Raw genomic sequence first — 27,505 nt, forward strand, 5'->3', positions numbered from 1 at the left:
CCCTGTCTCTCTGTGTCCCCTCCCTGTCTCTCTGTGTCCCCTCCCTGTCTCTCTGTGTCCCCTCCCTGTCTCTCTGTCTCCCCTCCCTGTCTCTCTGTGTCCCCTCCCTGTCTCTCTGTGTCCCCTCCCTGTCTCTCTGTGTCCCCTCCCTGTCTCTCTGTGTCCCCTCCCTGTCTCTCTGTCTCCCCTCCCTGTCTCTCTGTGTCCCCTCCCTGTCTCTCTGTGTCCCCTCCCTGTCTCTCTGTGTCCCCTCCCTGTCTCTCTGTGTCCCCTCCCTGTCTCTCTGTGTCCCCTCCCTGTCTCTCTGTGTCCCCTCCCTGTCTCTCTGTGTCCCCTCTCTGTGTCCCCTCCCTGTCTCTCTGTGTCCCCTCCCTGTCTCTCTGTGTCCCCTCCCTGTCTCTCTGTGTCCCCTCCCTGTCTCTCTGTCTCCCCTCCCTGTCTCTCTGTGTCCCCTCCCTGTCTCTCTGTCTCCCCTCCCTGTCTCTCTGTCTCCCCTCCCTGTCTCTCTGTGTCCCCTCCCTGTCTCTCCTGTCCCCTCCCTGTCTCTCTGTGTCCCCTCCCTGTCTCTCTGTGTCCCCTCCCTGTCTCTCTGTGTCCCCTCCCTGTCTCTCTGTGTCCCCTCTCTGTCTCCCCTCCCTGTCTCTCTGTGTCCCCTCCCTGTCTCTCTGTGTCCCCTCCCTGTCTCTCTGTGTCCCCTCCCTGTCTCTCTGTGTCCCCTCCCTGTCTCTCTGTGTCCCCTCCCTGTCTCTCTGTGTCCCCTCCCTGTCTCTCTGTGTCCCCTCCCTGTCTCTCTGTCTCCCCTCCCTGTCTCTCTGTCTCCCCTCCCTGTCTCTCTGTGTCCCCTCCCTGTCTCTCTGTGTCCCCTCCCTGTCTCTCTGTGTCCCCTCCCTGTCTCTCTGTGTCCCCTCCCTGTCTCTCTGTGTCCCCTCCCTGTCTCTCTGTCTCCCCTCCCTGTCTCTCTGTCTCCCCTCTCTGTCTCTCTGTCTCCCCTCCCTGTCTCTCTGTGTCCCCTCCCTGTCTCTCTGTCTCCCCTCTCTGTCTCTCTGTCTCCCCTCCCTGTCTCTCTGTCTCCCCTCCCTGTCTCTCTGTCTCTCTGTCTCCCCTCCCTGTCTCTCTCTCTCCCCTCCCTGTCTCTCTGTCTCTCTGTCTCCCTCCCTGTCTCTCTGTGTCCCCTCCCTGTCTCTGCGTGTCCCTCGCAGCATGTGTGTGAGACAGAGGAACGAGACGAGGTGGTAGTGTGTGAGTTGTGTGAGGCCAGCGTTGCCAACTTCAACCAGCACATGAAGAAGACCCACCCTGGCTGCGGGCGCAGTGCCAACCGACAGGGCTACCGGAGCAACGGGTCCTACGTAGACGGATGGTTCGGTGGGGAGTGTGGCAGTGGCAACCCATACTACCTCCTCTGTGGTAGCTGCCGGGACAAACACCTGGCGGTCAAGAGTAAAACCACAGTCCCCGTGATGGAGAGGTCAGTGGCAGACAGAAGGTGACACTCAATTAAACACTAAGCTTTTAATACAGACAATGACATGTACAGCTAAAACTAAGATTCAATACACACTGTATCACAGTGACAAGATGACGATCTGATCACTGACGTGTTGTGGTCCATGTTCAGATATAAGGGACAGGCTCCGGACCTCTTGGGCAAGCAGGACAGTGTCTATGAAGGTAATGGTTATGATTTAAAGATGATGATTGAATTGTTCCAGAGTTTCTTGTTCCTGACCCTCTGAATGAATAGTTCACTGCAGCTTTATGGCTGATAGTATGACTGTGTTATTCTCTATAACCACGTGGCTGATAGTATGACTGTGGTATTCTCTATAACCACGTGGCTGATAGTATGACTGTGTTATTCTCTATAACCATGTGGCTGATAGTATGACTGTGGTATTCTCTATAACCACGTGGCTGATAGTATGACTGTGGTATTCTCTATAACCCCCTACAGAGGACTGGGACATGCTGGATGTTGATGAGGATGATAGGTTGACTGGTGAGGAGGAGTTTGAGCTGCTGGCGGGGCGTTTGGGTCTGAGTGAGCGCCGGGTCGTCCCAGAGGCCGTCCAGTTCCCTGACAGCGACCCGCTGGGGGCGTCCGTAGCCATGGTGACCGCCACCAACAGCATGGAGGAGACTCTGCTGCAGATAGGTGAGGGGCTGAGACACACAAACAGAGAGAGAGGGACAGTACTGGATTTTAATACACGTCTGTGTTTATGTTGTACCCAAATAGTTTGAGTTTAGTTCAAGTTATTTAACCAGAAAGTCCATTTAGCAACAATAGTGGATTTTGGTCAAGTAGGAATGGCGAGATGTGTATGGTCCTCTCTGTAATGGGGGGGGGGGTCAGTGTTCACCTGTTCTGTTCTATATTGTGTCTCAGTTGTTGTGTGTTAGCTTCAACACTGTGTCTGTGTGTGTCTTTCCCAGGGTGCCACGGCTCGGTGGAGAACAGCTCCTCAGGCAGGGTGACTCTGGGTGAGCAGGCTGCAGCGCTGCAGAACCCCCATGACAGGGTCATGGCTCTGAGGAGAGTGACCTCTGCAGCTCAGGTCCTCCTGGCCAGGACCATGGTGATGAGAGCCCTGTCTCTGCTCTCTGTCAGGTGGGTGTAGGACTGGGGGTAGGCTAGGGGTAGGACTGGGGGTAGGCTAGGTGTAGACTACAGGACCATGGTGATGAGAGCCCTGTCTCTACTCTCTGTCAGGTGGGTCTTGTCTGTAGGACTGGGGGTAGACTAGGTGTAGGACTGTGTGTAGGGCTAGGTGTAGGACTGGGGGTAGGCTAGGTGTAGGACTGTGTGTAGGCTAGGTGTAGGACTGTGTGTAGGCTAGGTGTAGGACTGTGTGTAGGCTAGGTGTAGGACTGTGTGTAGGCTAGGTGTAGGACTGTGTGTAGACTAGGTGTAGGACTGTGTGTAGACTAGGTGTAGGACTGTGTGTAGGCTAGGTGTAGGACTGTGTAGGGCTAGGTGTAGGACTGTGTGTAGACTAGGTGTAGGACTCTGTGTAGGGCTAGGTGTAGGACTGTGTGTAGGGCTAGGTGTAGGACTGTGTGTAGGCTAGGTGTAGGACTGTGTGTAGGCTAGGTGTAGGACTGTGTGTAGGCTAGGTGTAGGACTGTGTGTAGGGCTAGGTGTAGGACTGTGTGTAGGGCTAGGTGTAGGACTGTGTGTAGGCTAGGTGTAGGACTCTGTGTAGGGCTAGGTGTAGGACTGTGTGTAGGCTAGGTGTAGGACTGTGTGTAGGGCTAGGTGTAGGACTGTGTGTAGGCTAGGTGTAGGACTGTGTGTAGGCTAGGTGTAGGACTGTGTGTAGGCTAGGTGTAGGACTGTGTGTAGGGCTAGGTGTAGGACTGTGTGTAGGCTAGGTGTAGGACTGTGTGTAGGCTAGGTGTAGGACTGTGTGTAGGCTAGGTGTAGGACTGTGTGTAGACTAGGTGTAGGACTGTGTGTAGGCTAGGTGTAGGACTGTGTGTAGGCTAGGTGTAGGACTGTGTGTAGGCTAGGTGTAGACTAGGTGTAGGACTGTGTGTAGACTAGGTGTAGGACTGTGTGTAGACTAGGTGTAGGACTCTGTGTAGGGCTAGGTGTAGGACTGTGTGTAGGCTAGGTGTAGGACTGTGTGTAGGGCTAGGTGTAGGACTGTGTGTAGGCTAGGTGTAGGACTGTGTGTAGGCTAGGTGTAGGACTGTGTGTAGGGCTAGGTGTAGGTCTGTGTGTAGGCTAGGTGTAGACTAGGTGTAGGACTGTGTGTAGGCTAGGTGTAGGACTGTGTGTAGGGCTAGGTGTAGGACTGTGTGTAGACTAGGTGTAGGACTGTGTGTAGACTAGGTGTAGACTAGGTGTAGGACTGTGTGTAGACTAGGTGTAGGACTCTGTGTAGGGCTAGGTGTAGGACTGTGTGTAGGCTAGGTGTAGGACTGTGTGTAGGGCTAGGTGTAGGACTGTGTGTAGGCTAGGTGTAGGACTGTGTGTAGGCTAGGTGTAGGACTGTGTGTAGGGCTAGGTGTAGGTCTGTGTGTAGGCTAGGTGTAGGACTGTGTGTAGGCTAGGTGTAGGACTGTGTGTAGGGCTAGGTGTAGGACTGTGTGTAGGCTAGGTGTAGGACTGTGTGTAGGCTAGGTGTAGGACTGTGTGTAGGCTAGGTGTAGGACTGTGTGTAGGCTAGGTGTAGGACTGTGTGTAGGCTAGGTGTAGGACTGTGTGTAGGCTAGGTGTAGGACTGTGTGTAGGCTAGGTGTAGGGCTAGGTGTAGGACTGTGTGTAGGGCTAGGTGTAGGACTGTGTGTAGGCTAGGTGTAGGACTGTGTGTAGGCTAGGTGTAGGACTGTGTGTAGGCTAGGTGTAGGACTGTGTGTAGGCTAGGTGTAGGACTGTGTGTAGGCTAGGTGTAGGACTGTGTGTAGGCTAGGTGTAGGACTGTGTGTAGGGCTAGGTGTAGGTCTGTGTGTAGGCTAGGTGTAGGACTGTGTGTAGGGCTAGGTGTAGGACTGTGTGTAGGGCTAGGTGTAGGACTGTGTGTAGGCTAGGTGTAGGACTGTGTGTAGGGCTAGGTGTAGGACTCTGTGTAGGGCTAGGTGTAGGACTGTGTGTAGGCTAGGTGTAGGACTGTGTGTAGGGCTAGGTGTAGGACTCTGTGTAGGGCTAGGTGTAGGACTGTGTGTAGGGCTAGGTGTAGGGCTAGGTGTAGGACTCTGTGTAGGGCTAGGTGTAGGTCTGTGTGTAGGCTAGGTGTAGACTAGGTGTAGGACTGTGTGTAGGCTAGGTGTAGGACTGTGTGTAGGGCTAGGTGTAGGACTCTGTGTAGACTAGGTGTAGGACTGTGTGTAGGGCTAGGTGTAGGACTCTGTGTAGGGCTAGGTGTAGGACTGTGTGTAGGGCTAGGTGTAGACTAGGTGTAGGACTCTGTGTAGGGCTAGGTGTAGGACTGTGTGTAGGGCTAGGTGTAGGACTGTGTGTAGGCTAGGTGTAGGACTGTGTGTAGGCTAGGTGTAGGACTGTGTGTAGGCTAGGTGTAGGACTGTGTGTAGGGCTAGGTGTAGGTCTGTGTGTAGGCTAGGTGTAGGACTGTGTGTAGGCTAGGTGTAGGACTGTGTGTAGGGCTAGGTGTAGGACTCTGTGTAGGCTAGGTGTAGGACTGTGTGTAGGCTAGGTGTAGGACTGTGTGTAGGCTAGGTTTAGGACTGTGTGTAGGGCTAGGTGTAGGACTCTGTGTAGGGCTAGGTGTAGGTCTGTGTGTAGGGCTAGGTGTAGGACTGTGTGTAGGCTAGGTGTAGGACTGTGTGTAGGCTAGGTGTAGGACTGTGTGTAGGCTAGGTGTAGGACTGTGTGTAGGGCTAGGTGTAGACTAGGTGTAGGACTCTGTGTAGGGCTAGGTGTAGGACTGTGTGTAGGGCTAGGTGTAGGACTGTGTGTAGGCTAGGTGTAGGACTGTGTGTAGGCTAGGTGTAGGACTGTGTGTAGGCTAGGTGTAGGACTGTGTGTAGGGCTAGGTGTAGGTCTGTGTGTAGGCTAGGTGTAGGACTGTGTGTAGGCTAGGTGTAGGACTGTGTGTAGGGCTAGGTGTAGGACTCTGTGTAGGCTAGGTGTAGGACTGTGTGTAGGCTAGGTGTAGGACTGTGTGTAGGCTAGGTTTAGGACTGTGTGTAGGGCTAGGTGTAGGACTCTGTGTAGGGCTAGGTGTAGGTCTGTGTGTAGGCTAGGTGTAGACTAGGTGTAGGACTGTGTGTAGGCTAGGTGTAGGACTGTGTGTAGGGCTAGGTGTAGGACTCTGTGTAGGGCTAGGTGTAGGACTCTGTGTAGGCTAGGTGTAGGACTCTGTGTAGGGCTAGGTGTAGGACTGTGTGTAGGCTAGGTGAAGGCTAGGTGTAGGACTGTGTAGGGCTAGGTGTAGGCTAGGTGTAGGACTGTGTGTAGGCTAGGTGTAGGACTGTGTGTAGGCTAGGTGTAGGACTGTGTGTAGGGCTAGGTGTAGGACTGTGTGTAGACTAGGTGTAGGACTGTGTGTAGGGCTAGGTGTAGGACTCTGTGTAGGGCTAGGTGTAGGACTGTGTGTAGGCTAGGTGTAGGACTGTGTGTAGGCTAGGTGTAGGACTGTGTGTAGGGCTAGGTGTAGGACTCTGTGTAGGGCTAGGTGTAGGACTGTGTGTAGGCTAGGTGTAGGACTGTGTGTAGGGCTAGGTGTAGGACTGGGGGTAGGCTAGGTGTAGACTAGGTGTAGGACTGTGTGTAGGCTAGGTGTAGGACTGTGTGTAGGGCTAGGTGTAGGACTGTGTGTAGGCTATTTGTAGGCTAGGTGTAGGACTGTGTGTAGGCTAGGTGTAGGACTGTGTGTAGGGCTAGGTGTAGGACTGTGTGTAGGGCTAGGTGTAGGACTGTGTGTAGGGCTATGTGTAGGACTGTGTGTAGGGCTAGGTGTAGGACTGTGTGTAGGGCTAGGTGTAGGACTGTGTGTAGGGCTAGGTGTAGACTAGGTGTAGGACTCTGTGTAGGGCTAGGTGTAGACTAGGTGTAGGACTGTGTGTAGACTAGGTGTAGACTAGGTGTAGGACTGTGTGTAGGCTAGGTGTAGGACTGTGTGTAGGCTAGGTGTAGGACTCTGTGTAGGCTAGGTGTAGGACTGTGTGTAGGCTAGGTGTAGGACTGTGTGTAGGCTAGGTGTAGGACTCTGTGTAGGCTAGGTGTAGGACTGTGTGTAGGCTAGGTGTAGGACTGTGTGTAGGCTAGGTGTAGGACTGTGTGTAGGCTAGGTGTAGGACTGTGTGTAGGCTAGGTGTAGGACTCTTTGTAGACTAGGTGTAGGACTGTGTGTAGGCTAGGTGTAGGACTGTGTGTAGGCTAGGTGTAGGATTGTGTGTAGGCTAGGTGTAGGACTGTGTGTAGGCTAGGTGTAGGACTGTGTGTAGGCTAGGTGTAGGACTCTGTGTAGGCTAGGTGAAGGCTAGGTGTCTGTGGTCTGTATATACACTGAGTGTACAAAACATCCCTGTGGAACACCTTCCTAATATTGAGTTCCACCCCCTTTTGCCCTCAGAAGAGCCTCAATTTGTCGGGGCGTGGACTCTACAAGGTGTCGAAAGCGTTCCACAGGGATGCTGGCCCATGTTGACTCCAATGCTTCCCACAGTTACACACGGGAAACTGTTGAGCATGAAAAACCCAGCAGCGTTGCAGTTCTTGACACACTCAAACCGGTGCGCCTGGCACCTACTACCATACCCCGTTCAAAGGCACTTCAATATTTTGTCTTGCCCAGTCACCCTCTGAATGGCACACATAGACAATCCATGTCTCAAGGCTTAAACATCCTTCTTTAACCGGTCTCCTCCCCTTCATCTACACTGATTGAAGTGGATTTAACAGGTGACATCAATAAGGGATCATAGCTTGGTCACCTGGTCATTCTATGTCATGGAAAGAGCAGGTGTTCCTAATGTTTTGTACACTCACTGTATGTAACCGCTGCAGCTGTCTGTCTGTCCCTGCTCTCTGTCAGGTAGGACAAGCACTCTCTCTCCCTGTCTCTCTCTCTCTCTCTCTCTCTCTCTCTCTCTCTCTCTCTCTCTCTCTCTCTCTCTCTCTCTCTCTCTCTCTCTCTCTCTCTCTCTCTCTCTCTCTCTCTCTCTCTCTCTCTCTCTCTCTCTCTCTCTCTCTCTCTCTCTCTCTCTCTCTCTCTCTCTCTCTCTCTCTCTCTCTCTCTCTCTCTCTCTCCCTGTCTGTCTCTCTCTTCCTGTCTGTCTGTCTCTCTCTGTCTCTGGCTCTCTCTCTGTCTCTCTCTTCCTGTCTGTCTGTCTCTCTCTGTCTCTGGCTCTCTCTCTGTCTCTCTGTCTCTGTCTCTCTCTCTCTCTCTCTCTCTCTCTCTCTCTGTCTCTCTGTCTCTCTCTCCCTGTCTGTCTCTCTCTCCCTGACTGTCTCTCTCTCTCTCTGTCTCCATGGTGTCTCTCCATCTCTCTTCATCCATCTCATCTTTCACTGTGTGTTTAGTTGGTGTCAGTGTATAAGGGGGAACTGCATGACAAGTACTGTATGTTTATGAGTATGTCCTTCTGTGCACAGTGAGCCAATCACCTGAGTCTCTCTCTCTCTCTCAGTGGTTCTAGCTGCAGCCTGGCAGCAGGGTTGGAGTCCCTGGGTCTGACAGACATCAGGACCCTGGTCCGGCTGATGTGTCTGGCTGCGGCAGGGCGAGCCGGCCTCTCCACCAGCCCTGCAGCTGGCTCGGGGGCCTCCGAGCGGCCCCGCGGGGCCACCAAGGCCAGCAAACCTATCTCCTGCCTGGCATATCTCAGTACGGCCGTTGGCTGTCTGGCCTCCAACAGTCCCAACGCTGCCAAGCTGCTGGTCCAGCTCTGCACACAGGTGACGACGGACACAGCTCAGACTCACACAAAGATCATAGAATCACAGCTCAGACTCACACAAAGATCATAGAATCACAGCTCAGACTCACACAAAGATCATAGACTCACAGCTCAGACTCACACAAAGATAATAGAATCAAAGAGAAAGAGAAAGTTACAAGTTCTCTGCTGCACTCAACGACTTTCAAAAAGACAGGAAATTCAAGTCAGTACAACCTTAGTCCTCACCGCCACACTTATGAAAATACTTAACTTGACCTATACACTAAGGAAGCTGCTCAGCAAATTATCCTGTGTGAAATCATCACTGGCTGTGTTCAATTTAACACTGGTCCAGCGTCTATACGGGTCCACACTTTTCAGTGTTAAATGAACACTGCTTAGTGTAAAGCCTTATTTGCATATTTCCCAGACTGCCTTGCCTTCCGAGTGAATTGTAGTTACATGACTGTATTTGTTAGTGACAGAGACGTGATTGTTGCAGTCATTTTCTTGGTCCTGTGGGTTTCACCAAGTGAGATCCTAAGCGAATATGTTATATCATTCAAATTCTTCAATACAATACAACAAGTGTTTAATGAGGCCTTATTTTGAGGACATAGTTTTACCCTAATACAGTAGCCTGAAAGTCACATTATGATGGTTTGCAAAGTGATGTGTAATTGTTATTGGAATCCAGCCAGAGTGGAGATATCCAACAGTTGGAATTGTTATTCTCCCCTAGCCTGCATTCAGATTGACTAAGATATGAGACTTCCTAAAGCATCTAAACTGGAATAACCATTTCAGTAACGGCTGCAATAAGTCCAACTAACAGATTGGATTAGTTTAGAAAAATGTATGTTATTTATATTTGAGTAGTATAAGATGAATTATTCAATCAACATAGATATTGAAAAAAAAAAAATGATTCTAAAAATCAACCTGCGATAGAGCATGCTGGGAATTATGATAATGATGGGCATGGTTTTGGTTTAACACTGGTTATTAACACCAACACTGGGGTTATTTTACACCAAGTAGTGATAATTTAAGACCTACAGAGTTCATTTAACACCTGAATCAACACTAGAAATGTTACACTGAAAAATCAATACTAGGTAACACTGGCCAATTTGCTGTGTACAATACAGATAGTGTACAATACAGATAATGTACAATACAGATAGTGTACAATACAGCTAGTGTACAATACAGATAGTGTACAATACAATACAGCTAGTGTACAATACAGATAGTGTACAATACAGATAGTGTACAATACAGATAGTGTACAATACAATACAGCTAGTGTACAATACAGATAGTGTACAATACAGATAGTGTACAATACAGCTAGTGTACAATACAGCTAGTGTACAATACAATACAATACAGCTAGTGTACAATACAGATAGTGTACAATACAATACAATACAGCTAGTGTACAATACAGCTAGTGTACAATACAATACAGCTAGTGTACAATACAGATAGTGTACAATACAGATAGTGTACAATACAGCTAGTGTACAATACAGATAGTGTACAATACAATACAGCTAGTGTACAATACATATAGTGTACAATACAGATAGTGTACAATACAGCTAGTGTACAATACAGATAGTGTACAATACAGCTAGTGTACAATACAGATAGTGTACAATACAATACAGCTAGTGTACAATACAGATAGTGTACAATACAGCTAGTGTACAATACAGATAGTGTACAATACAATACAGCTAGTGTACAATACAGATAGTGTACAATACAGATAGTGTACAATACAGCTAGTGTACAATACAATACAATACAGCTAGTGTACAATACAGATAGTGTACAATACAATACAATACAGCTAGTGTACAATACAGCTAGTGTACAATACAATACAGCTAGTGTACAATACAATACAGCTAGTGTACAATACAGATAATGTACAATACAGATAGTGTACAATACAGATAGTGTACAATACAGATAATGTACAATACAGATAGTGTACAATACAATACATATAGTGTACAATACAGATAGTGTACAATACAGATAGTGTACAATACAGATAATGTACAATACAGATAATGTACAATACAGATAGTGTACAATATAGATAATGTACAATACAGATAGTGTACAATACAATACATATAGTGTACAATACAGATAGTGTACGATACAGATAGTGTACAATACAATACAGATAGTGTACAATACAATACAGCTAGTGTACGATACATATAGTGTACAATACAATACATATAGTGTACAATACAGATAGTGTACAATACAATACAGCTAGTGTACGATACAGATAGTGTACAATACAATGCAGCTAGTGTACAATACAGCTAGTGTACAATACAGATAGTGTACAATACAGATAGTGTACAATACAGCTAGTGTACAATACAGATATTGTACAATACAGCTAGTGTACAATACAGATAGTGTACAATACATATAGTGTACAATACAGATAGTTTACAATACAATACAGCTAGTGTACAATACAGATAGTGTACAATACATATAGTGTACAATACAGATAGTGTACAATACAGCTAGTGTACAATACAGATAGTATACAATACAGATAGTGTACAATACAATACAGCTAGTGTACAATACAGATAGTGTACAATACAATACAGATAGTGTACAATACAGCTAGTGTACAATACAATACAGCTAGTGTACAATACAGATAGTGTACAATACAATACAATACAGCTAGTGTACAATACAGCTAGTGTACAATACAATACAATACAGATAGTGTACAATACAGATAGTGTACAATACAGATAATGTACAATACAGATAGTGTACAATACAGATAGTGTACAATACAGATAGTGTACAATACAATACATATAGTGTACAATACAGATAGTGTACAATACAGATAATGTACAATACAGATAATGTACAATACAGATAATGTACAATACAGATAGTGTACAATACATATAGTGTACAATACAATACATATAGTGTACAATACAGATAGTGTACGATACAGATAGTGTACAATACAATACATATAGTGTACAATACAGATAGTGTACGATACAATACATATAGTGTACAATACAGATAGTGTACAATACAGATAATGTACAATACAGATAATGTACAATACAGATAATGTACAATACAGATAGTGTACAATACATATAGTGTACAATACAATACATATAGTGTACAATACAGATAGTGTACGATACAGATAGTGTACAATACAATACATATAGTGTACAATACAGATAGTGTACGATACATATAGTGTACAATACAATACATATAGTGTACAATACAGATAGTGTACAATACAATACAGCTAGTGTACGATACAGATAGTGTACAATACAATGCAGCTAGTGTACAATACAGATAGTGTACAATACAGATAGTGTACAATACAGATAGTGTACAATACAGCTAGTGTACACTATACAATACAGATAGTACAATACAGATAGTGTACAATACAATACAGCTAGTGTACAATACAGATAATGTACAATACAGATAATGTACAATACAGATAGTGTACAATACATATAGTGTACAATACAATACATATAGTGTACAATACAGATAGTGTACGATACAGATAGTGTACAATACAATACATATAGTGTACAATACAGATAGTGTACGATACATATAGTGTACAATACAATACATATAGTGTACAATACAGATAGTGTACAATACAATACAGCTAGTGTACGATACAGATAGTGTACAATACAATGCAGCTAGTGTACAATACAGCTAGTGTACAATACAGATAGTGTACAATACAGATAGTGTACAATACAGATAGTGTACAATACAGCTAGTGTACACTATACAATACAGATAGTACAATACAGATAGTGTACAATACAATACAGCTAGTGTACAATACAGCTAGTGTACAATACAGATAGTGTACAATACAATACAGCTAGTGTACAATACAGCTAGTGTACAATACAGATAGTGTACAATACAGCTAGTGTACCTCTTGATCCAATAACTTCCTTCCTTCTGCACCACTAATGTACTTCCACTATCTCTCCACTAATACTCACCTGTAGCAAAAGGTTGGCTGGTCCTCATTAAAGTCCCGTAGATCAAATCATTATTCCTGTTTGATTTACAAATCCCTACTACACAAGCTTCCATCTTATCTAACTTCGTTGCTAACGTTTAAAAGAACGAGCTCCGTCTCGCAGGATTGGTTAACTCTTGAGGTCCCTCTGGTCTCGACCAATTTAGGTAAATCCTCCTTTAGTTTAAGTGCCCCCCATTAGTTGGAATAACATACAACATTCCTTGCATCTTGATTCCCAGGTGCCTCTAGGGCAGTTTAGGACTGATTGCAGAGGTTTTATTATGTAGACATTGTGGTGTTGACAGTCCCATCCAGTGTGTTGGGGTTAGGGTTGGTCAGACTGATCTAGAACCTGTATATCTATCTATCTCTCTCTAGAACCTGATCTCGGCGGCAACGGGGATGAACCTGACCACGGTAGACGACCCCATCCGGAGGAAGTTCCTCCCCAGCTTCCTGAGGGGCGTGGCCGAGGAGAACAAGCTCGTGACGTCGCCCAACTTCGTGGTGACCCAGGCCCTCGTGGCGCTGCTGGCCGATAAAGGGGCCAGGCTCAGACCCAACTACGACAAGGCTGACATGGAGAAAAGAGGTCTGTAGACCTGGAGTCAGCCACACTGTCGTCCTCATACATTGTCTGTCATTGACATTTCGTTAGCACGCGTCGTCAGATTCAATAGAATATTTATAATGACTTGTGTGTCAGTTTGTTTGTAAACATTTGCATTTGCGATGAATAAAGATATTTTTCAGCTCATTAGAATTAGATTCAAGAAACGGTTAAAGGGGCCAGTGATTGTAGACTTGTAGTCGCCTCACATTTAATATCGGATGACAGTACACGCAAACACGTAGCTACTAGCTATTGTTATCAGCTGGTGCTAGCCACCATAGTCCCCATTCTAGTTGTCATTATTACCATACTGTTTGTACCATGCATTGTGTTATGTTATGATTTTGATTCTCTCATCTCTTCCCCAAATCACTCCCCCTATTCCTTCTTTCCCACCTTGTTTCGTTCCGGCAGGTCTAATTGCACATTTGTATACCAATCCTTCCTATAATTCCACTGCTGTAGGGCCGCTGGAGCTGGCCAACGCACTGGCGGCGTGCTGCCTGTCTTCTCGCCTGTCCTCGGGCCACCGCCAGTGGGCCGCTCAGCAGCTGGTCCGCACGCTGGCCGCTCACGACAGAGACAACCAGAGCCGGCCGCAGACCTTTGCCGACATGGCGGGTGACCTGCGCAAATGCTCTTCTGTGAAGTTGGAGGCTCACCAGAGCAGGGTGAGCACTGGAGGGTTAGGGTGGAGGGGTTAGGGTGGAGGGTTAGGGTGGAGGAGTTAGGGTGGAGGGTTAGGGTGGAGGAGTGAGGGGTTAGAGTAGAGGGTTAGGGTGGAGGGGTTAGGGTGGAGGAGTTAGGGTGGAGGGGTTAGGGTGGAGGGGTTAGAGTGGAGGGTTAGGGTGGAGGGGTTAGAGTAGAGGGTTAGGGTGGAGGGGTTAGGGTGGAGGGTTAGGGTGGAGGGTCAGGGTAGAGGGTCAGGGTAGAGGGTTAGGGTAGAGGGTTAGGGTGGAGGGGTTAGAGTAGAGGGTTAGGGTGGAGGGGTTAGGGTGGAGGGGTTAGAGTAGAGGGTTAGGGTGGAGGGTTAGGGTAGAGGGTTATGGTAGAGGGGTTAGAGTAGAGGGTTAGGGTGGAGGTTCAGGGTAGAGGGTTAGGGTGAGTAGGGGTCAGGGTAGAGGGTTAGGGTGGAGGGTTAGGGTAGAGGGTTAGGGTGGGTAGGAGTTAGGGTGGAGGGTTAGGGTGGGTAGGGGTTAGGGTGGAGGGTTAGGGTTCAGACCTTTGCCGACATGGTGGGTGACCTGGTCAAGTGCTCTTCCGTCAAGTTGGAGGCTCACCAGAGCAGGTTGAGTTCATTGAGCGTTCAGAGAGTTCTGTGTGTCTACTGGTATAGAATATACTGTTTGTGTTGGGTAGTGTAGCCATAGAAATAACATCCACTCTAATTATATGAACAGAGACACCTTGGAGTCTTTCCTGCCAGTGTCAAGGTTGCCCAAACTGTGTGACATCACTTTTCTAAAATAACCACTCGGACCCCATTAGAAAAATAGTCCCATCGCTCCTCGACTCCTTTTCTTAATATACCTCTGTCTGTCCGTCCATTCATTCATCTCCTATTGTTCCTGAAATTAACTGATTCATTAATGAATGTTCCCTAACTCCCTCCTCCTCGCCCCTCACAGAGCAGCTCTCCATCTGTTACATACTAAATTAGTCTGCAGCCTGAACCCTCTACTCCCCTCTCTACCCCCTCTCTACTCCCTCTCTATCCCCTCTCTACTCCCTCTCTATCCCCTCTCTACCCCCTCTCTATCCCCTCTCTCCCCCCTCTCTACCCCCTCTCTACCCCTCTCTACCCCCTCTCTACCCCCTCTCTACTCCCTCTCTATCCCCTCTCTACCCCCTCTCTATCCCCTCTCTACCCCCTCTCTACCCCTCTCTATCCCCTCTCTACCCCCTCTCTACCCCCTCTCTACCCCCTCTCTGCTCCCTCTCTACTCCCTCTCTACCCCCTCTCTACTCCCTCTCTATCCCCTCTCTACCCCCTCTCTACCCCCTCTCTACCCCCTCTCTGCTCCCCCTCTACCCCCTCTCTTCTCCCTCTCTGCTCCCCCTCTACCCCCTCTCTACTCCCCCCTCTACTCCCTCTCTACCCCTCTCTACCCCCTCTCTACTCCCTCTCTACCCCTCAATACCCCCTCTCTACTCCCTCTCTACTCCCTCTCTACCCCTCTCTACCCCCTCTCTACCCCTCAATACCCCTCTCTACTCCTCTCTGCTCCCCTCTACTCCCTCTCTACCCCCTCTCTTCTCCCTCTCTGCTCCCCTCTACCCCCCTCTCTACCCCTCAATACCCCCTCTCTACTCCTCTCTACCCCCTCTCTCCCCTCTCTGCTCCCTCTCTACCCCCTCTCTACCCCCTCTCTACCCCCTCTCTGCTCCCTCTCTACCCCCTCTCTACCCCCTCTCTACCCTCTCTACTCCTCTCTACCCCCTCTCTGCTCCCCCTACTCCCCTCTCTGCTCCCCTCTACTCCCCTCTCTGCTCCCTCTCTACCCCCTCTCTTCTCCCTCTCTGCTCCCCCTCTACCCCCTCTCTCCCCTCAATACCCCTCTCTACCCCTCTCTACCCCCCTCTACCCCTCTCTCCCTCTCTACCCCCTCTCTACTCCCCCTCTACACCCTCTATCTCCCTCTCTACCCCTCTCTACCCCCTCTCTACCCCCTCTACCCCTCTCTCCCCTCAAATCCCCTCTCTACCCCCTCTCTACCCCCTCTCTGCTCCCCCTCTACCCCCTCTCTACCCCCTCTCTACCCCCTCTCTGCTCCCCTCTACCCCTCTCTACTCCCTCTCTACTCCCTCTCTACTCCCCCTCTACCCCCTCTCTACCCCTCAATACCCCCTCTCTACCCCCTCTCTGCTCCCCCTCTACCCCCTCTCTGCTCCCCCTCTACCCCCTCTCTACTCCCTCTCTACTCCCTCTCTACTCCCTCTCTACCCCCTCTCTTCTCCCTCTCTGCTCCCCCTCTACCCCCTCTCTACTCCCCCCTCTATCCCTCTCTACCCCCTCTCTACCCCTCTCTGCTCCCCCTCTACCCCCTCTCTTCTCCCTCTCTGCTCCCCCTCTACCCCCTCTCTACTCCCCCTCTACTCCCTCTCTACCCCCTCTCTACCCCCTCTCTACTCCCCTCTCTACCCCTCAATACCCCCTCTCTACTCCCTCTCTACTCCCTCTCTACCCCCTCTCTACCCCTCTCTACCCCTCAATCCCCTCTCTACTCCCTCTCTGCTCCCCCTCTACTCCCTCTCTACCCCCTCTCTTCTCCCTCTCTGCTCCCCCTCTACCCCCTCTCTACCCCTCAATACCCCCTCTCTACTCCCTCTCTACCCCCTCTCTACCCCCTCTCTGCTCCCTCTCTACCCCCTCTCTACCCCCTCTCTACCCCCTCTCTGCTCCCTCTCTACCCCCTCTCTACCCTCTCTACCCCCTCTCTCCCTCTCTACCCCCTCTCTGCTCCCCCTCTACTCCCCTCTCTGCTCCCCCTCTACTCCCCTCTCTGCTCCCTCTCTACCCCCTCTCTTCTCCCTCTCTGCTCCCCCTCTACCCCCTCTCTACCCCTCAATACCCCCTCTCTACCCCCTCTCTACCCCCCCTCTACCCCCTCTCTACTCCCTCTCTACCCCCTCTCTACTCCCCCTCTACACCCTCTCTACTCCCTCTCTACCCCCTCTCTACCCTCTCTCTCCCCTCTACCCCCTCTCTACCCCTCAATCCCCCTCTCTACCCCCCTCTCTACCCCCTCTCTGCTCCCCCTCTACCCCCTCTCTACCCCTCTCTGCCCCCCCTCTACCCCCTCTCTACTCCCTCTCTACTCCTCTCTACTCCCCCTCTACCCCCTCTCTCCCCTCAATACCCCCTCTCTACCCCTCTCTGCTCCCCTCTACCCTCTCTACCCCTCAATCCCCCTCTCTACTCCTCTCTGCTCCCCCTCTACTCCCTCTCTACCCCCTCTCTTCTCCCTCTCTGCTCCCTCTACCCTCTCTACCCTCAATACCCCCTCTCTACCCCTCTCTACCCCCTCTCTACCCCCTCTCTGCTCCCTCTCTACCCCCTCTCTACCCCCTCTCTACCCCCTCTCTCCCCCTCTCTGCTCCTCTCTACCCCCTCTCTACCCCCTCTCTACCCCCTCTCTACTCCCCTCTCTACTCCCCCTCTACTCCCTCTCTGCTCCCCTCTACTCCCTCTCTGCTCCCTCTCTACCCCTCTCTTCTCCTCTCTGCTCCCCCTCTACCCCCTCTCTACCCTCAATACCCCCTCAATACCCCTCTCTCTCTACCCCTCTCTACCCCCTCTACTCCTCTCTACCCCTCTCTACCCCCTCTCTACTCCTCTCTACTCCCTCTCTACCCCCCTCTACCCCCTCTCTGCTCCCCCTCTACCCCCTCTCTACTCCCTCTCTACTCCCCTCTACTCCCCTCTACCCCCTCTCTCCCCTCAATCCCCTCTCTACCCCCTCTCTGCTCCCCTCTACCCCTCTCTGTCCCCCTCTACCCCTCTCTGCTCCCTCTCTACTCCCTCTCTACCCCTCAATACCCCCTCTCTACCCCCTCTCTGCTCCCCTCTACCCCCTCTCTGCTCTCCCTCTACCCCCTCTCTACTCCCTCTCTACTCCCTCTCTACTCCCTCTCTACCCCCTCTCTTCTCCCCTCTCTCCCCCTCTCCCCCTCTCTACCCCCCTCTATCCCCTCTCTACCCCTCTCTCCCTCTCTACCCCCTCTCTGCTCCCCCTCTACCCCCTCTCTACTCCTCTCTGCTCCCCCTCTACCCCCTCTCTCCCCCTCTACTCCCTCTCTGCCCTCTCTACCCCCTCTCTACTCCCCTCTCTGCCCCTCAATACCCCCTCTCTACTCCCTCTCTACTCCCCTCTCTACCCCCTCTCTCCCCTCTCTCCCCTCAATACCCCCTCTCTACTCCCTCTCTGCTCCCCCTCTGCTCCCTCTCTACCCCTCTCTTCTCCCTCTCTGCTCCCCTCTACCCCCTCTCTACCCCTCAATACCCCCTCTCTACTCCCCTCTCTACCCCCTCTCTACCCCTCTCTGCTCCCCTCTCTGCCCCTCTCTGCTCCCTCTACCCCCTCTCTGCCCCCTCTCTGCCCCCTCTCTACTCCCTCTCTACCCCCTCTCTGCTCCCCCTCTACTCCCCTCTACTCCCCCTCTACTCCCTCTCTACCCCCTCTCTTCTCCCTCTCTGCTCCCCCTCTACCCCTCTCTGCCCCTCAATCCCCTCTCTGCCCTCTCTACCCCCTCTACCCCTCTCTACTCCCCTCTCTACCCCCTCTCTACTCCCCCTCTACCCTCTCTACTCCCTCTCTACCCCCTCTCTACCCCCTCTCTACTCCCCTCTACCCCCTCTCTACCCCTCTACCCCCTCTCTACCCCTCTCTACCCCTCTCTGCTCCCCCTCTACTCCCTCTCTACCCCCTCTCTACCCCCTCTCTGCTCCCCTCTACCCCCTCTCTCCCTCTCTACCCCTCTCTACTCCCCTCTCCCCTCTCTACCCCTCAATCCCCCTCTACCCTCTCTGCCCCCCTCTACCCCCTCTCTGCTCCCCTCTCTACTCCCTCTCTACTCCCTCTCTACCCCCCTCTCTGCTCCCCTCTACCCCCTCTCTACTCCCCTCTCTACCCCCTCTACTCCCCTCTGCCCCCTCTCTACCCCCTCTCTACCCCCTCTCTGCCCCTCTACCCCCTCTCTACTCCCTCTCTGCCCCCTCTCTACTCCCCTCTACTCCCTCTCTACCCCTCTCTGCCCCTCAATACTCCCTCTCTACTCCCCTCTCTACTCCCCTCTCTACTCCCCTCTCTACTCCCCTCTCTTCCTACTCCCTCTCTACTCCCCTCTCTACCCCTCTCTACCCCCTCTCTGCTCCCCTCTCTGCCCCTCTCTACCCCCTCTCTATCCCCTCTCTACTCCCCTCTCTACTCCCCCTCTCTCTCCCCTCTCTACCCCTCTCTGCTCCCTCTCTGCTCCCCTCTCTACCCCTCTCTACCCCTCTCTACCCCCTCTCTACCCCTCTCTGCTCCCCCTCTACTCCCTCTCTACCCCTACCCTCTCTACCCCCTCTCTACCCCCCTCTCTACTCCCTCTCTCCCCTCTCTACCCCTCTCTACCTCTCTCTCTGCCCCTCTCTGCCCCTCTCTACTCCCCTCTCTGCTCCCTCTCTACCCCCTCTCTACTCCCTCTCTACCCCCTCTCTACCCCCTCTCTGCCCCCTCTCTACTCCCCTCTCTGCCCCCTCTCTACCCCTCTCTACTCCCCTCTCTACCCCCTCTCTCTCTCCCCTCTCTGCCCCCTCTCTACCCCTCTCTACCCCCTCTCTACCCCCTCTACTCCCCTCTCTGCTCCCCCTCTACTCCCCTCTCTGCTCCTCTCTACCCCCTCTCTTCTCCCTCTCTGCTCCCCCTCTCTACCCCTCAATCCCCCTCATACCCCTCTCTACCCCCTCTACCTCCTCCTCTCTCCCCCTCTCTACCCCCTCTCTACTCCCTCTATTCCTCTCTACCCCCCTCTACCCCCTCTCTGCTCCCCTCTACCCTCTCTACTCCCTCTCTACTCCTCTCCTCTCTCCCCTCTACCCCCTCTCTACCCCCTCTCTGCTCTCCCCTCTCTCTACTCCCCTCTCTATCCCTCTCTTCTCTCTCAATACCCCCTCAATCCCTCTCTATCCCTCTCTGCTCCCCTCTCCTCTCTGCTCCCCTCTACCCCCTCTCTACTCCTCTCTACTCTCTTCTCTCTCTGCCCCTCTCTCTCCTCTCTGCTCCCCTCTACCCCCTCTCTACTCCCCCCTCTATCCCTCTCTACCCCCCTCTACCCCCTCTCTTCTCCTCTCTGCTCCCCCTCCCCCTCTCTACTCCCCCTCTACTCCCTCTCTCCCCCTCTCTGCCCCTCTACTCCTCCCTCTCTGCCCCCTCTCTACTCCTCTCTACTCCCTCTCTACCCCTCTCTACCCCCTCTCTACCCCCCTCTCTACTCCCTCTCTGCTCCCTCTACTCCCTCTCTACCCCTCTCTTCTCCCCTCTCTACTCCCCCTCTCTACCCCTCAATACCCCTCTCTACTCCCTCTCTACCCCTCTCTACCCCCTCTCTGCTCCCTCTCTACCCCTCTCTACCCCCTCTCTACCCTCTACCCTCTCTACCCCCCTCTCTGCCCCTCTCTACCCCTCTCTACCCCCTCTCTACTCCCTCTCTACTCCCTCTCTACTCCCTCTCTGCTCCCCTCTCTACTCCCCTCTCTGCCCCCTCTCTTCTCCCTCTCTGCTCCCCTCTACCCCCTCTCTAACCCTCAATACCCCCTCTCTACCCCCTCTCTACCCCCCCTCTACCCCCTCTCTACTCCCCTCTCTACCCTCTCTACTCCCCTCTACACCCTCTCTACTCCCTCTCTACCCCCTCTCTGCCTCTCTACTCCCCCTCTACCCCCTCTCTACCCCTCAATCCCCCCTCTCTGCCCCTCTCTCCCCCCTCTACTCCCCCTCTCTGCCCCCCTCTACCCCCTCTCTGCTCCCCTCTACCCCTCTCTACTCCCTCTCTACTCCCTCTCTACTCCCCCCTCCCCCTCTCTACCCCCTCAATACCCCTCTCTACCCCCTCTCTGCTTCCCCTCTACCCCCTCTCTGCTCCCCCTCTACTCCCCTCTCTACTCCCTCTCTACTCCTCTCTACCCCCTCTACCCCCTCTCTGCTCCCCTCTGCTCTCTCTACTCCCCTCTCTACTCCCCTCTCTACCCCCTCTCTACCCTCCCCTCATACCCCCTCTCTACTCCCTCTCTACCCCCTCTCTTCTCCCTCTCTCTACTCCCCCTCTCTACTCCCCCTCTACTCCCTCTCTACCCCCTCTCTACCCCTCAATCCCCCCTCTCTACTCCCCTCTCTGCTCCCCCTCTCTACCCCCTCTCTGCTCCCCTCTGCTCTCTACCCCTCTCTACCCTCTCCCCTCTCTACCCCTCTCTACCCCCTCTCTACCCCTCTCTGCTCCCTCTCTACCCCCTCTCTACCCCCTCTCTACTCCCTCTCTACTCCCCTCTCTGCTCCCCTCTCTCCCTCTCTGCCCTCTCTACCCCCTCTCTGCTCCCTCTCTACCCCCTCTCTACCCCCTCTCTGCTCCCTCTCTACCCCCTCTCTGCTCCTCTCTGCTCCCCCTCTACCCCCTCTCTACCCCTCAATACCCCCCTCAATACCCCCTCTCTACCCCCTCTCTACCCCCCTCTACCTCCCCTCTACCTCTCCCCCTCTCTGCTCCCTCTCTACTCCCTCTCTACCCCCTCTCCCCCTCTCTGCCCCCCTCTGCCCCCTCTCTACCCCCTCTCTACTCCCCCTCTGCTCCCTCTCTCCCCCTCTACTCCCTCTCTACTCCTCTCTCTACTCCCTCTCTACTCCCCTCTCTACCCCCTCTCTACCCCCCTCTCTGCTCCCCCTCTACCCCCTCTCTACCCCCTCTCTTCTCCCTCTCTGCTCCCCCTCTACTCCCTCTCTACCCCCTCTCTACCCATTCTCTACCCCCCTCTACTCCCCTCTCTACTCCTCTCCCTACCCCTCTCTACCCCCTCTCTGCTCCCTCTCTACCCCCTCTCTCTCCCTCTCTGCTCCCCCTCTACCCCCTCTCTACCCCCTCTCTACCCTCAATCCCCCTCTCTGCTCCCCTCTACTCCCTCTCTACCCCCTCTCTGCCCCCCTCTCTGCCCCCCTCTACCTCTACTCTCTACTCCCCTCTCTACTCCCCTCTCTGCTCCCCTCTACTCCCTCTCTACCCCCTCTACTCCCCTCTCTACTCCTCTCTCTACTCCCTCTCTACCCCTCTCTCCCCCTCTCTACCCCCTCTCTACTCCCCTCTCTACCCCCTCTCTACCCCCTCTCTGCTCCCCCTCTACTCCCTCTCCCTACCCCCTCTCTACCCCCTCTCTGCTCCCCCTCTACCCCCTCTCTACCCCCTCTCTTCTCCCTCTCTACTCCCCTCTCTACCCCCTCTCTACCCCCCTCTCTACTCCCCTCTCTACTCCCCTCTCCCTACCCCCTCTCTACCCCCTCTCTGCTCCCCCCTCTACTCCCTCTCTACCCCCTCTCTACCCCCTCTCTGCTCCCCCTCTACCCCCTCTCTACCCCCTCTCTACCCCCTCTCTGCTCCCCCTCTCTACCCCCTCTCTACTTCCTCTCTACCCCCTCTCTACCCCCTCTCTACCCCCTCTCTGCTCCCCCTCTCTACCCCCTCTCTACCCCCTCTCTGCTCCCCTCTCTACCCCCTCTCTACCCCCTCTCTACTCCCTCTCTACCCCCTCTCTACTTCCTCTCTACCCCCTCTCTACCCCCTCTCTACCCCCTCTCTGCTCCCCCTCTACCCCCTCTCTACTCCCCTCTCTACTCCTGGGAGAATGGCATGATTAGACCGAGTCCTTCAGACAGAGCCCACAGACATCTCTGTAACACACTCACTTTGTAATAGGACCTCCAGAGGGCATTTATCTAACAACAAGCAGCTGTGGGAGTTTTTTAAGTGGATCTTTTCTGGCGGTGTGTTTGTGTCTACAGTTTCTCTGTCTGTCTGATAGGTGAATTGAGGGTAATTCATAGCAGTGCTCTTACGTCTGAAATTGTTAGATTATCATTGAGGGTAATTTTATGTATTGTCCCAGGTGATGTCCGTGTCTGGCTGGCTGGCTGATAACCCAGGGTCATTTTCAGTTCATCTATGTAGGCCTCATAAAGCGTTTATGAAGACTTTGTTATAATGTGTGTTAAAGTTTGACTATGTGTATAGATAAATGAGAATCGTTAGAGTACAGGCCTTATAGAGAGTTGATGAAGACATTTTAAAGGGTCATGGATACTTCATTTACACCTTGACGGTATTACTTAGTTTACAGTGAAACCTTGTGTGTTTTCTCCAGGTGATCACGTGTGGTTGGTGCAGTAAAAAAGGCCTGTTGGCCACCAGCGGCAACGATGGAACCGTCCGAGTGTGGAGCGTTACTAAGAACCAGTACACCCTCCAACAGACCTGCATCTTCAACAGAAGGTAAGCAGCACTGCTAACCTCTGACCTCTGACCTCTGAAGACATGCTTAATATGCATTAAACCACAGCATTTGCTTTGCTTTGACCAAACCACAGACTAGCTTTCAGTCTACTACAGACTACAGACTTCTCTAACCCTAACCCTTTCAGTCTACTACAGACTACAGACTTCTCTAACCCTGACCCTTTCAGTCTACTACAGACTACAGACTTCTCTAACCCTAACCCTTTCAGTCTACTACAGACTACAGACTTCTCTAACCCTAACCCTTTCAGTCTACTACAGACTACAGACTTCTCTGACCCTAACCCTTTCAGTCTACTACAGACTATAGACTTCTCTAACCCTAACCCTTTCAGTCTACTACAGACTACAGACTTCTCTAACCCTAACCCTTTCAGTCTACTACAGACTACAGACTTCTCTAACCCTGACCCTTTCAGTCTACTACAGACTACAGACTTCTCTAACCCTAACCCTTTCAGTCTACTACAGACTACAGACTTCTCTAACCCTAACCCTTTCAGTCTACTACAGACTACAGACTTCTCTAACCCTGACCCTTTCAGTCTACTACAGACTACAGACTTCTCTAACCCTAACCCTTTCAGTCTACTACAGACTACAGACTTCTCTAACCCTAACCCTTTCAGTCTACTACAGACTACAGACTTCTCTAACCCTAACCCTTTCAGTCTACTACAGACTACAGACTTCTCTAACCCTTTCAGTCTACTACAGACTACAGACTTCTCTAACCCTTTCAGTCTACTACAGACTACAGACTTCTCTAACCCTTTCAGTCTACTACAGACTACAGACTTCTCTAACCCTAACCCTTTCAGTCTACTACAGACTACAGACTTCTCTAACCCTAACCCTTTCAGTCTACTACAGACTACAGACTTCTCTAACCCTAACCCTTTCAGTCTACTACAGACTACAGACTTCTCTAACCCTAACCCTTTCAGTCTACTACAGACTACAGACTTCTCTAACCCTAACCCTTTCAGTCTACTACAGACTACAGACTTCTCTAACCCTAACCCTTTCAGTCTACTACAGACTACAGACTTCTCTAACCCTAACCCTTTCAGTCTACTACAGACTACAGACTTCTCTAACCCTAACCCTTTCAGTCTACTACAGACTACAGACTTCTCTAACCCTAACCCTTTCAGTCTACTACAGACTACAGACTTCTCTAACCCTAACCCTTTCAGTCTACTACAGACTACAGACTTCTCTAACCCTTTCAGTCTACTACAGACTACAGACTTCTCTAACCCTAACCCTTTCAGTCTACTACAGACTACAGACTTCTCTAACCCTAACCCTTTCAGTCTACTACAGACTACAGACTTCTCTAACCCTAACCCTTTCAGTCTACTACAGACTACAGACTTCTCTAACCCTAACCCTTTCAGTCTACTACAGACTACAGACTTCTCTAACCCTAACCCTTTCAGTCTACTACAGACTACAGACTTCTCTAATCCTAACCCTTTCAGTCTACTACAGACTACAGACTTCTCTAACCCCTAACCCTTTCAGTCTACTACAGACTACAGACTTCTCTAACCCTAACCCTTTCAGTCTACTACAGACTACAGACTTCTCTAACCCTGACCCTTTCAGTCTACTACAGACTACAGACTTCTCTAACCCTAACCCTTTCAGTCTACTACAGACTTGTCTAACCCTTTCAGTCTACTACAGACTTCTCTAACCCTAACCCTTTCAGTCTACTACAGACTACAGGCTTCTCTAACCCTAACCCTTTCAGTCTACTACAGACTACAGACTTCTCTAACCCTAACCCTTTCAGTCTACTACAGACTACAGACTTCTCTAACCCTAACCCTTTCAGTCTACTACAGACTACAGACTTCTCTAACCCTAACCCTTTCAGTCTACTACAGACTACAGACTTCTCTAACCCTAACCCTTTCAGTCTACTACAGACTTCTCTAACCCTAACCCTTTCAGTCTACTACAGACTACAGACTTCTCTAACCCTAACCCTTTCAGTCTACTACAGACTACAGACTTCTCTAACCCTAACCCTTTCAGTCTACTACAGACTACAGACTTCTCTAACCCTAACCCTTTCAGTCTACTACAGACTACAGACTTCTCTAACCCTAACCCTTTCAGTCTACTACAGACTACAGACTTCTCTAACCCTGACCCTTTCAGTCTACTACAGACTACAGACTTCTCTAACCCTAACCCTTTCAGTCTACTACAGACTTGTCTAACCCTTTCAGTCTACTACAGACTTCTCTAACCCTAACCCTTTCAGTCTACTACAGACTACAGGCTTCTCTAACCCTAACCCTTTCAGTCTACTACAGACTTGTCTAACCCTTTCAGTCTACTACAGACTACAGGCTTCTCTAACCCTAACCCTTTCAGTCTACTACAGACTTCTCTAACCCTAACCCTTTCAGTCTACTACAGACTTCTCTAACCCTAACCCTTTCAGTCTACTACAGACTACAGACTTCTCTAACCCTAACCCTTTCAGTCTACTACAGACTTGTCTAACCCTTTCAGTCTACTACAGACTACAGGCTTCTCTAACCCTAACCCTTTCAGTCTACTACAGACTTCTCTAACCCTAACCCTTTCAGTCTACTACAGACTTCTCTAACCCTAACCCTTTCAGTCTACTACAGACTTGTCTAACCCTAACCCTTTCAGTCTACTACAGACTTCTCTAACCCTAACCCTTTCAGTCTACTACAGACTACAGACTTCTCTAACCCTAATCCTTTCAGTCTACTACAGACTACAGACTTGTCTAACCCTAACCCTTTCAGTCTACTACAGACTACAGACTTCTCTAACCCTAACCCTTTCAGTCTACTACAGACTACAGACTTCTCTAACCCTGACCCTTTCAGTCTACTACAGACTACAGACTTCTCTAACCCTAACCCTTTCAGTCTACTACAGACTACAGACTTCTCTAACCCTAACCCTTTCAGTCTAATACAGACTACAGACTTCTCTAACCCTAACCCTTTTAGTCTACTACAGACTACAGACTTCTCTAACCCTTTCAGTCTACTACAGACTACAGACTTCTCTAACCCTAACCCTTTCAGTCTAATACAGACTACAGACTTATCTAACCCTAACCCTTTCAGTCTACTACAGACTACAGACTTCTCTAACCCTAACCCTTTCAGTCTACTACAGACTACAGACTTCTCTAACCCTAACCCTTTCAGTCTACTACAGACTACAGACTTCTCTAACCCTGACCCTTTCAGTCTACTACAGACTTCTCTAACCCTAACCCTTTCAGTCTACTACAGACTACAGACTTCTCTAACCCTAACCCTTTCAGTCTACTACAGACTTGTCTAACCCTTTCAGTCTACTACAGACTTCTCTAACCCTAACCCTTTCAGTCTACTACAGACTACAGGCTTCTCTAACCCTAACCCTTTCAGTCTACTACAGACTTGTCTAACCCTTTCAGTCTACTACAGACTACAGGCTTCTCTAACCCTAACCCTTTCAGTCTACTACAGACTTCTCTAACCCTAACCCTTTCAGTCTACTACAGACTTCTCTAACCCTAACCCTTTCAGTCTACTACAGACTACAGACTTCTCTAACCCTAACCCTTTCAGTCTACTACAGACTACAGACTTCTCTAACCCTAACCCTTTCAGTCTACTACAGACTACAGGCTTCTCTAACCCTAACCCTTTCAGTCTACTACAGACTTCTCTAACCCTAACCCTTTCAGTCTACTACAGACTTCTCTAACCCTAACCCTTTCAGTCTACTACAGACTTGTCTAACCCTAACCCTTTCAGTCTACTACAGACTTCTCTAACCCTAACCCTTTCAGTCTACTACAGACTACAGACTTCTCTAACCCTAACCCTTTCAGTCTACTACAGACTACAGACTTGTCTAACCCTAACCCTTTCAGTCTACTACAGACTACAGACTTCTCTAACCCTAACCCTTTCAGTCTACTACAGACTACAGACTTCTCTAACCCTTTCAGTCTACTACAGACTACAGACTTCTCTAACCCTAACCCTTTCAGTCTACTACAGACTACAGACTTCTCTAACCCTAACCCTTTCAGTCTAATACAGACTACAGACTTCTCTAACCCTAACCCTTTCAGTCTACTACAGACTACAGACTTCTCTAACCCTAACCCTTTCAGTCTACTACAGACTACAGACTTCTCTAACCCTGACCCTTTCAGTCTACTACAGACTGCAGACTTCTCTAACCCTTTCAGTCTACTACAGACTACAGACTTCTCTAACCCTGACCCTTTCAGTCTACTACAGACCTCTCTAACCCTGACCCTTTCAGTCTACTACAGACTACAGACTTCTCTAACCCTTTCAGGCTACTACAGACTACAGACTTCTCTA

At 50.5% G+C, this 27,505-nt stretch overlaps 1 protein-coding gene across 1 annotated transcript in view; it reads left to right on the plus strand.

Moving 5' to 3' along the window:
- Nucleotides 1–27,505, plus strand: part of herc1 (HECT and RLD domain containing E3 ubiquitin protein ligase family member 1) — a 217,215-nt gene that overhangs the window by 135,176 nt on the left and 54,534 nt on the right. The window contains 8 exon segments of the mRNA XM_045225293.1: nt 1,200–1,468; nt 1,619–1,671; nt 1,955–2,155; nt 2,437–2,611; nt 8,098–8,365; nt 12,839–13,052; nt 13,539–13,744; nt 22,960–23,087. Coding sequence (XP_045081228.1) covers nt 1,200–1,468; nt 1,619–1,671; nt 1,955–2,155; nt 2,437–2,611; nt 8,098–8,365; nt 12,839–13,052; nt 13,539–13,744; nt 22,960–23,087 — 1,514 coding nt within the window.

Source organism: Coregonus clupeaformis, chromosome 15 (assembly GCF_020615455.1).
Source record: "Coregonus clupeaformis isolate EN_2021a chromosome 15, ASM2061545v1, whole genome shotgun sequence".
NCBI lineage: Eukaryota > Metazoa > Chordata > Actinopteri > Salmoniformes > Salmonidae > Coregonus > Coregonus clupeaformis.